Source organism: Desmodus rotundus, chromosome 13 (genome assembly GCF_022682495.2).
Source record: "Desmodus rotundus isolate HL8 chromosome 13, HLdesRot8A.1, whole genome shotgun sequence".
NCBI classification, from domain to species: domain Eukaryota; kingdom Metazoa; phylum Chordata; class Mammalia; order Chiroptera; family Phyllostomidae; genus Desmodus; species Desmodus rotundus.
Genome location: NC_071399.1, coordinates 80,481,749 through 80,493,578, shown reverse-complemented (window position 1 = coordinate 80,493,578; position 11,830 = coordinate 80,481,749). Strand labels below are relative to the sequence as shown.

At 34.8% G+C, this 11,830-nt stretch overlaps 1 protein-coding gene across 1 annotated transcript; it reads left to right on the top strand.

Moving 5' to 3' along the window:
* The first annotated feature begins 884 nt into the window (after window positions 1–884).
* Window positions 885–7,611, top strand: SLITRK6 (SLIT and NTRK like family member 6). Its single transcript, XM_024568799.3, has 2 exons — window positions 885–1,385; window positions 3,879–7,611. Exon 2 carries the CDS (start codon window positions 3,903–3,905, stop codon window positions 6,423–6,425), a length of 2,523 nt encoding a protein of 840 aa, XP_024424567.2. The 5' UTR covers window positions 885–1,385; window positions 3,879–3,902; the 3' UTR covers window positions 6,426–7,611.
* The last annotated feature ends 4,219 nt before the right edge of the window (window positions 7,612–11,830 follow it).

Genomic DNA, 11,830 nt, shown 5'->3' with positions numbered 1-11,830 from the left:
TAGAATGAAGGTAAAGAGGGCTGATTTTTAAAGCATGTGCCTTTGGGGAAATAAGGAATCTGACAGTAGAGTTTTATTAGTGGTGATTCAGGAAATTTTAATAGTTGAAGAAATGACTAAATTTTAAATATAATCATTTTAGGACAAAGTGCTCTCTGACCTAGTACCATAAAAAATCATGACATTTTCACTTCCATTTACTCACTTACCTTGTTTTATTTGATCTGAAAACACAATTTTATATTTTTGAGAGTGATAAACAGTGTTTGACTAATGACAACCATTTGTAATAAAGATTCTTGAATATAATTCATGATAATCATTATTTCCATTCCAAATAAATATTAACGGAAAAAGAACCTTATTTCTAATCTTATCATTGAAACTTAGCTGTAGGGAAAGAAATAATGAAGTATAAAACTTAGTCTCTCGCATGAGGATTTAAAAAAAATGTTAAAAGCCTGAATTCAAAAATGCAAATACAGCAGGAAAGCAGTTCATGTGAACATTTAAAAATTTATTTGGTGCACAATTTCAAAAAAAAAATACTGAAACCACTCTTTTCCAGGCAGCATGCATGCAGTTTTTCTGCACACATGTGTGCAGACAACACAGTAGTGTGCCAGATTAAAATTTAACATAATTATTATTTAGTTTTCTATATACCACAAAATAATCTCAGACATTCAAAATGAGATGTAATTATTCCCATCCAATTGTCCTTACACTGCTTTTGGTAGGAAGAGGGAGTGGGGAGACCACTTGCAGAAAAAGGAGGAGTTGAGCAGTCCCAAGGTGGAGCTGTCTCTTCTGTTAAATGACACTGGCAGATTAAAGCATTCTGATGGGGAAGGGCTTAAAGGCTGAGTCAAAAGCCAAGAAGTCTCTTTATTTACGCCTACCTCCCAGCCCTTGGCAGTCTGACTAATAACAAACTGAGCTAACAAGAAAGACTAGAAAGGGAAGAAAGAGAACATTGCTGCAGCTTGGATCTACAACCTCAGAAAGCAAGAGTGATCAGCCCCAGCTCTGTGAAACATCTTGTTTATTGACTGCATTCCGCAGCCTGCAAATGGTTAACTATATGCAAAAAAAGTCAGCATAGCTGTGAAGTACGCTGTGCATTTTAATTGGGGAAGGACAACTGCTCCAGGATGATCTAGTGTGCACTCTGCTTGAAATATTTTCAATGAAATGCTCAGCACTTTGTCTCTGACCAGAGGCTTTCACTTTACAAAGTGATGGGACTTGCCAAAAAGTGATATTTGCGAAGAAAGTACGCGGCCGTTAGTGTTTTCTTTTTTAATAAGGAAACTGAATTTACTTTGAACATCTCTTCCAGCTGTGCATTACAGATAGCGTCAGGAAGAGTCTCTGCTTTACAGGTAAGATGAATGTTTCCAGGCTTTTGTGATACCAATTTTTACATCATTCTTAAAGTGATTGAATGTATATATTTTCTCCTTTAAAAAAAATGACTTCCCATTACAGGATATCCAGTTTCATTCTTGCTCATTGGCACCACTAATGCTGAAGCAGATGCCTGTTTTCTCTGAGCAGCATTTAGCCCAACAGCTGGCTCTAGAAAAAAACGAATAAAATAATATGCCCCTGTAATTTTGTACAGCATGCAGGTTGTTACTGGAAATTAAGTATGTGTGCTTTCTGAAGAAAAGGTCACCTCCAGACGCCACTGTTGAACTTAAAACATAAGCAGAAAATTAAAGGATTCTTTGTATTTTGTATACTACTTTTATTATTTCCTGACGTAACCATGTTTTCTAAAAATATGTGAATGGAGATTTTTGACCTCTTTAACAATTGAATCAGATATTGTCAACACAGAACTACTCTTCAAATTTGCATGTGTGTCTGAAAAGATTATAAATTGTTTTCTAAGATGTTTTGAAGAGCATAAAATGCATATCAGATGAAAAAGTCATGAGAGATTATCATCTGGGAGTTATTTAGTATTTTCTCAAGATGCTGTACCTGGTGAAATGAATACTATTCTTTCCTGGTAATCTTTGGAGAAGTACTTTTATTGTTTGTGGAAGCCAATCCACAAGTTAAAGGCTGCAACTACAAGCTGCTTGATTTTAAACACAGTTCTCAGAGCTGTTTAAAATTAAACTATTTCCCTTTGGAAATATTGAGTCTGCTAACTTTTCCTTTCTCTGGAAAGGCATTATGTTGTTTTATTTCTTTGGCTACCTTTTGCCTTTTCAGAAAATTAATGCTATACATGTTTTCATTTAAGTGATGTATATTCTTGGAATAAAAGTTTATATTTAGGCTTATTGATTGGGTACTGGGATGGTTTACCTGATTGTGACTTTTAATTAAATTCAAAGTTAGTGTACATCCCATCCAGAAAAAGGAAGGCAGTTAACATTCTGAAAAGTTGAACAGTTATAAGATGTGGTGTTTGTTTACCCTTAGTTCACATAAATTTAAGGTTCATATTTAAAGGAAGGGAATAGGATACTACTAGAGTTATGCATTCACCTGGTCACTACTGTCATTTCAGAGTTAGAATCTTTACTAAAAATTGCTGTTTCAGATGTGTGTCTTAAATTTTTAAGGAGCTAGAATATGTGATGTTGCTATCCTGAGCTGTCATTTCTTTTTATTTAGAAAATTAGAGATATTCTCAAGTATTTCAGTATGATGCAGTCTGTTTCAGAGTTCATTGTTTGCAACTCTCAGCCTTATAATAAAAGAGATCAATCACTTAATTACAGGATGACCTTCAGTGCCCTTAAGCCTATTTTGGGACCTCATTAGGAAGTCATTTGCTAGAAGTTTATATGAGGCAGTGTTTACTTTTTTATCATAGCCATAAATGCATGCTAAAGATCAGTTTTTCTTTATTTTTAATATTTTAATTTAATCTTTATTGTGTTTTTCTATGACCATTTAGTCCCCTTCGACCCTCTCCCCTAGCAATCACCACACTGTTGTCCATTTCCATGAGTCCTTTTTCCTTTTTGCTCAATCCCTCTACCCCCTAAACTCCCATGCCCAGCTTCTTTAGTTTTTATGATATTAATCTCATTCTTAAAAATGTAAAAGTATTAGAAGATATCCTACATCTAGAAACTCAATATAAAGTGTGACTCATGTGAAATTTGAATGGGCACTCTTAATCATATATATCTAACTCTGTTAGGCTGAGACAAAGCACCCCAAAGAGCACAGTTAAAACAAAGTTATTTTTATAGTGTTCCACCTTATTATGCAGTCAGAGACACATTCTCCCTAAGGTTTTTAAATAAATGAAATTAATAAGTATATTGAGCCAGAATCCAAGCAGGTTAAAACACAGGCACATTACTAGATGTTCCAGTGTGACATCAAGTTAAAAATTATAAATAAATAAATGTATAATACAGGCATATGTACATTTTTTTTCCTATCATTTTTTATTCCCTACAGTTCTCTCTTCTTTTGGCTAATACCTACATATTTGTCTTATACTTTAATCCTTCAGCGTTAGATTCATTGATGTTGTTTCAAATATACACCTTTGCATCACATCAAAGAATCAACGGTCCATTTAGCCAACACCTATGTCATCTATTAAAATGCAGTTTATTTGGCAGATGTGAACGCAACTGATGATACAGCATTTCAAATTCTCCTTGACCTAAATTTTATAATTTGTTCACAATTCAAGTTAAAACTAAATGAAAACACATCTGTAATCATATTAGAAAAAAGTAAAAGAGCAATGTAGATGCAGCAAAATATTCATATTTTCACAGTAATCAATGTTTTTCTTTGTAGTGGAAAGCCTGGCATTTGGCAAACATCAGATTCATTTCTTCGCTGCTCCTACTCACTAAAGCCCATTGTTATTGTGTTTTATCTTCCAGAATTCGATTCCATCACATGACAACATGAAGCTGTGGATTCATCTCTTATACTCATCTCTGCTGGCCTATATGTCTTCACAGTCCCCGTCTCCAATGTCCTCAGCCAGAGGTTCGTGTGATTCTCTTTGCAACTGTGAGGAAAAAGATGGCACAATTTTAATAAATTGTGAAGAAAAAGGTATCAAGCTGTTATCCCAAATAAGTGTGCCACCCTCACGACCTTTCCAGTTAAGTTTATTGAATAATGGTCTGACAATGCTTCACACAAATGACTTTTCTGGGCTTAGCAATGCTATCTCAATACACCTTGGATTTAACAACATTGCAGATATTGAGACTGGTGCATTTAATGGCCTTGGCCTTCTAAAGCAACTTCATATCAATCACAATTCTTTAGAAATTCTTAAAGAGGATACCTTCCATGGACTGGAAAACCTGGAATTCCTACAAGCAGATAACAATTTTATTACAGTGATTGAACCAAGTGCCTTTAGCAAGCTCAACAGACTTAAAGTGTTAATTTTAAATGACAATGCTATTGAGAGTCTGCCTCCAAACATATTTCGATTTGTTCCTTTAACCCACCTAGATCTTCGTGGAAATCAGTTGCAAACATTGCCTTATGTCGGTTTTTTAGAACACATTGGCAGAATATTGGATCTCCAGTTGGAGGACAATAAATGGGCCTGCAATTGTGACCTATTACAGCTGAAAATCTGGTTGGAAAACATGCCTCCACAGTCTATCATTGGTGAGGTTGTATGCAATAGCCCTGTGGTTTTCAAAGGAAGCATTCTAAGCCGACTGAAAAAGGAATCAATTTGCCCCACGCCACCAGTGTATGAAGAACACGAGGATCCCTCTGGATCATTACTTCAGGCAGTAACATCTTCAATAAGTGATAGCCGCCTGTCAGTCAAGACCATATCACCTTTAAAACCACCCACCAAAGCACCAGGTTTGATACCTTATATTACAAAGCCATCCACTCAACTTCCAGTACTCTACTGTCCAATTCCTTGTAACTGCAAAGTACTATCCCCATCAGGACTGCTGATACACTGTCAAGAACGCAATATTGAAAGCTTGTCGGATCTAAAACCTCCTCCGCAAAATCCTAGAAAGCTTATTCTAGCAGGGAATATTATTCATACAGTAATGGAGTCTGATCTAGTGGAATACTTCACTTTGGAAATGCTTCACTTGGGAAACAATCATATTGAGGTACTTGAAGAAGGATCATTTATGAATCTAACAAGATTACAGAAGCTCTATTTAAATGGTAACCATCTGACAAAATTAACGAGAGCCATGTTCCTTGGTCTCCACAATCTTGAGTACTTATATCTTGAATATAATGCAATTAAGGAAATATTACCAGGAACCTTTAACCCAATGCCTAAACTTAGAGTCCTGTATTTAAATAATAATCTATTACAAGTTTTACCACCACATATTTTTTCAGGAGTTCCACTAACAAGAGTAAACCTTAAAACAAACCAGTTTACTCATCTACCTGTGAGTAATATCTTGGATGACCTTCATTTACTGACCCAGATTGACCTTGAGGACAACCCCTGGGATTGTTCCTGTGACCTAGTTGGATTGCAGCAATGGATACAAAAATTAAGTAAGAACACAGTGACAGATGACATCCTCTGCACTTCTCCAGAGCACTTAAACAAGAAGGAATTAAAATCACTTAATAGTGAACTTCTTTGCCCAGGTTTAGTCAGTAACCCATCTCTGCCAACTCAGACTAGTTACATAATTGTCAATACTCCTACAGCCACAACTACAGCAGATACTATTTTAAGATCGCTTACCGATGCTGTGCCACTGTCTGTTTTAATATTAGGACTGCTGATTGTGTTCATAACTATTGTGTTCTGTGCTGCAGGGATAGTGGTTCTTGTTCTCCACCGCAGGAGAAGATACAAAAAGAAACAAGCAGATGAGCAGATCAGGGATAACAGTCCGGTGCATCTTCAATATAGTATGTATGGCCATAAAACAACTCATCACACCACTGAAAGACCCAGTGCATCGCTCTACGAGCAGCACATGGTGAGCCCCATGGTTCACGTCTACAGAAGTCCATCCTTCGGCCCAAAGCATGTGGAAGAGGAAGAAGAAAAGAATGAGAAAGAAGGAAGTGATGCAAAACATCTCCAAAGAAGTCTCTTAGAACGGGAAAATCATTCGCCACTCACAGGGCCCAATATGAAGTACAAAACCACAGACCAATCTACTGAATTTTTATCCTTCCAAGATGCCAGTTCATTGTATAGGAACATTTTAGAGAAGGAAAGAGAACTCCAACAGCTGGGAATCACGGAATACCTAAAGAAAAACATTGCTCAGCTCAAGCCTGATATGGAGGTACACTATCCAGGAGCACACGAAGAGTTAAAGCTAATGGAGACATTAATGTACTCGAGACCCAGGAAGGTATTAGTGGAACAGACTAAAAATGAATATTTTGAGCTCAAAGCTAATTTACATGCGGAACCCGACTACCTAGAAGTCCTGGAGCAGCAGACGTAGATGGAGAGTTTGAGGGCTTTTGCAGAAATGCTGTGATTCTGTCTTATGTCAAAACCTTGTAAATAAGTGCCTTACATGAGTGTGTCATCAGAGTTGAAGCACAGCAGTATTTCTGTGGGAATAAAAGAAAGGAAAACTCAGGGATCACTGGGAGAAGCCATTGTGTTGTTTTTTTGGCAATTTTGTCTGTCCCCAATAAAACAAATCCTTGCGTGTAAATCACTCAAGGATGATAGTGATATTTCTCCACATACTTAAAAGTGTTTCACAGAAGTCCTCTTGCACATCTGGAAGGGTTGACCAAGTAACCCTATTTTTCTTGAATTATTTTACCCATGGATTGAATAGAATTGAATTTTGTCATTTAAAAATTATACATGTATATGTAGTTATAATGTGTAAGAAATATATTGTTTATATAACTAGTATATGTACTGAAAAATGTGCATTGTTAAATGCATCTCATTTTATTGCAGTAAAGGCAAAAGGAACTGGACCTTCAAAATTACAAATAGTAATAGTAGGGAAAAAAATAAAAGGTTGAATTATATAGGCTATGAGCGAACCAAAACTTTGAACATTTGAGGATTTTTTTAAGTGGTCCTGTTATGCTTTCTGAACTTAAAGTTAAAAATGATTCGTAGTTATGGTGGAATACACAAGCAAACTTTTTGGGCTTTCTGCACATTTTGTGTGGACAATCTTATTGTCGATGCTGCTGTGAACTAAGGTATGTCATTTGTGCTCAAAGTTTAAGTCTTATCCTTTGAATATTTAAAGAATGCTACTGATATCCAATTGTAAATAGGACTAGTGCATCTATTAAGTTTGGCTTCCTTCATAGCGTTAATCCTTTGTAAATTTGAATGACCATGATAGAAATATGTTTCTTGTGGCAAGTAACTCACAGGTGTAAAGAAATAGGAAAAAATATTATTATTTTTATTGATGTTAAATGATAGTTGCCATAAATTAGTAGCAAAAGGCACTTCTGAACGTAAGTGGTTTAAGTTGCCTCATGAGTGGCACAGTGTAGCTTTATTTTACAAGAAAGCATAGCTAGATTTCTATGAACTATTTATTCTGTACAGTTTTGTATATTTTTGGTTCACAAAGGTAATTATTCTTGGGTGCCTTTTAAGAAAATTAAAAATACCACTGATTACAATAAAACTAAAATGAAAACGCTCTTTTTAAATGTACTTTCTTCAATTAGTCTGATCTGCAATTCAATCAAGCCAGGACTAATCCATACACTCACACCACGCAAACGCGAAACGCGGTTTCTGCTTGTTGTCGACCACACAGAATCATCGGCCCAATGGCCCCTCAGAGTCTGGGTGTGGCTGACACAGACCCTAAATCCGACCAGCATTTCTCTCCCGCCAGCGATGGCCTCAGTCAACACCAATGGAAATGATTTATTTTTCTTCTTTGCGATTACACAGTCAACTGTGCAGCAGATTTTCGCAAAGCAAAATGGGGTTAATTAAGGTAATCTAGTTTTGTGTTTTGAACACCACTGAAATCCATGTCCATGTTTGGGAAGGAAACTATTTCCTGTTAGGAAGAAATTTCTCTAATGTAGTTAGTTAGCTCTATTTTAGTGAATCCTGAATGTTCTACTAAATGTTTTGGTTTTCAACATCAACTGTCTGCTCTGCTAGGAAAACAGACATACACTATTTCTTTGATTTTGAGTGAGAAGCCTTCCTGTTGTTGAAAACAGTAGGGGCCTTGGCTGCATGGTATGAAGACTGAGTATAATCTCGTATGACATCATATGAGCAAGGTTTTCTTTTAAATCATTAAATTATTAATAGAAAACAATGAAGTATGATGTGTTAGAAGGTTCACTGTAAACCTGAAATTCTCCATTAATTTTCAGGATTGGAAAGGGCAAGGTGAGAATTCTTCTTGTGAAAACACTGAGGGGAAATCTATGTGCATATGGAAGGCTTGATGTATTTGTCCATTAAGAAAACTATTCAGCACAGTAAAGAACAGCAAAACTTCCAAAGCTTAATTTTGAAAGTCACATTCTAAAGAGAAAAACAAAGAGCAGCATTCATGTTATTGCAGTTCTATTCAGCTCGATTATCTGCCAGTATTTTCTGATTCCAATCAAGTGCATAAATGTATAAGAAAACTGAAAAACTTCCCATGCCTTTAGACCCTTGGAAGGACTCCATGAGTGCAGACAGAGACATGTCCTCAGAAAATATGCTGTTCTTCTTGGTGGGGAAAATATATTTAAAAATTGTTATTCATTGTTAATTGCCTGAGGGAGTAATATTTGTTTTTCAACCTAAAATTAAGGCCATACAAAGTTATTTATAAAATCATGTAAATATATCTCCCAAATTAAGTACAACCCCAAGATTAAAAACCTGTGGGAGTCAGGGTATATATCTTGTGATGATATAAGAATCATGATTATTTTTAAAGGATAAGAGATTTTAGAGGCTTAAAAGTTTCATTCACGATGAAATCTTTCTTATGTGATTTGGTTCCTTACAGGGAGTTGAGAGTTGAGAGAGCTGGTGTATTGCATACCCTGTTTGATTATTTACCTAAGCAATCATCGTGGTCTGCTTCGGTAATTAATCGATAGATTCAGAGTCCCAAGTCTGAAGTCAGTATCCTCAACCTTATTTACATCCCTAGGCATTCTAAAAATAAATCAGACTTTTAATTACCCTATGTTTTTCTTGATTTAAACAGAAGTAGTAATTTACTCATTGCACATCAGTGCAAGTGCTCATTTCTGTCACAATCTAGAATTTTTGCTACATAGGGATACTCGTGTATAATCATATTAAATCAGGTTTATTAAAATATGTCAATTTGTTAGATATAGATTGTGTTAATCCCAATTCAATCATTAATTTTTTTACTAAATAACTATTAAAATATCTACTGTAAACTTACTAAGGTGTTCTTTAAATAACTCCCACCAATTTCTGTACTAGGATAGATTTTTTATAATCTTATAAGGAAGAATGATATCAATGTTGGTGGCTCCTCCTCTTGAATTAATCCTATATCATGGAAGAGAGAAAGACTTTCTTCTGACCTAATATTAAGTAAATTGAAGTACCATCTAAGTGACCATTAAGCTGTGTTGATGCTTTGACCCAATTAATTAAAAAGGCTTTAATTTTCATCCAAGATTCAAGAATGTGATTTGAGTATTCCTAGGCTATTAAAAATTCAGCTTTTTAAAATTATGGTTTATATTTGTTCATATATACTTATATTTGGAGAACTACCAAATAAATGTGCATTTTATTTTGTGAGGGAAGAGCTAATAAAGCTGAGATGGATAGTAGCTATAGCTTCAATGTACATGTAATTTATTCTGTATTATTTATTTTTCATTGACAACTAATGGTTGTATAGTCAAAGTCACTTTTAAAAGAAGAAAAATGTTGCTAGGTTGCAGAATTGTTTGAAAAACCTGTTTTTTTTTAACAGGAACAAACACAACTAAATATCTAAAGAAAGCTCCCCGAGTTTGAACAAATATAAGACTTACTACTAAATTCTTACTAGAGACTATTCTCAACACAGAAACTGATCCATCTGCATAAAAATACTGACCATCTGAAAAGTTGGGATTTACTAGTAATTGGGAAATGATTTTACAATGAATTTGAGGATCATTTTCTGTTTCTTTTCCCTGACCACTTCTATGAATGGCTGCAGTTTTCTCCTTAGGATGTCACAAAAGTTCTCACTTTTCGGGTAGGAAAAGAGACAGTTACCAGTTTTCAGCTGGACTAATCCTACATCTAGCAGACATGTCAAGAACGACTTATTCAGTGAGGAATACACCAATGATTAAAAACAAAATATTCATTTTGCCTTTTTAATTCCTTGCATCCTGAACAGATATTTTCCCAAATTTACATGGGCTTTATAATCACAACCATGTCTCAAATAAAAAATAAGATAAAATAGCTGTTTGCCATTGAATTATGATATGAATATATTACTAAAATTACTTTGTTTACCAAGCTTTTTTCTCATATAAAAATGCACACCATTAGCTGTGTAATAAAACACAACTAGTTTTCTTTGTGTCTACTCAAATGCTAGTCTGTGAAAATCTGTGAAATTTTGTCCAATCTTACAGCTTGTAAGTGAAGGAAACAACAACCCTAAAACTTCATATGATAGCGCCAGTGATGAGCTGCAAATCGGAAAGAATTTTTCTAAATATTTATTAATTGCAAGACTTTTCTATTAACTATGCTAGAAGATGGACTTTTTAGTTTTTTAAAGATGAATTTATATTGATCACATAAATCTATTTTTATGTATATGTAACAGAGAGGAGACTGCCAGATGGAGAATCTTCTTCTAGCTGCTTGGGAAGCATAACCAAATTACAGAAACACTCTTCTGTTAGTAAAAGTCTCTCAGCAGATTAGTGAATGGAGAATGGAAACAATTCAAAACAACAAAATTCACACACACATGCACACAAATATCCGTGTTATTTCCAATTAAAATCATTTAAAATTTTAGACTCTTAAATAAAGTATTTAATTTTAAAATCGAAAGAAAAAGCAGAGGACCTGATCTTTCACAAATAATTGTTTGCTTCTCACATCTGTTAGGTTCTACCAGTGACAAAATTTAATCACTTTGTTGCAAAATTGTTCGCTCAACTTCAAATTCTTGGTGTCATCATGGACGGAATCACAGTAAATGCGCGTAAAGTGTATAGATATCCCATTACTTGGTGTTATGGACAATCCAAAGACACATAAGCCCTTGTTACTATGTTTTTATGATCCATACTGTCAAAAGTTAATATAGCAAAGCACGGTAGAGTAAGAAAGTTAATGATACAATTCAGGGAAGTCATGATTGTAAAAGAGTCAGATCAGTTTAAATGCTACATATGGTTCCATCAGTTAAGATTTTCATAGACACATTTGGCGCCTATTTCTGGCATTTTGAAGTACTTTGGCTTGGAAAATATATATTTGAAGAATTCCTTGTTTTATAGTACAGCAAACAATTTCAGATACCAGCACATCATAAACTTCTGGAGTTCATCAATTCTAGTTTTCTCATTTTACAAATAAAGGAGTTGGAAGAGATTTGTCTTACATTATATAACTAGTAAGAGTAAGAAAGCCAGAGTTGAAAATCTGTTCTATTGTGGTTTTATTTTGTTTTGTTTTATTCCCTTTTTTTTCTTCACTAGAATTCTTGTCATAACCATAAATGTGTGCAGGACAAAAGGAATCACAGAAAAGTATGTCTTGCTGTTACACATACTTTGCTTCTGTGTTTAGGTAGGACACTCTGCTTTTAATATTCCTTTGGAAAAAATCAGACATTAGAGTTACTTTAGACATGGATTACATAATTCTAGTTTATTCAAAATT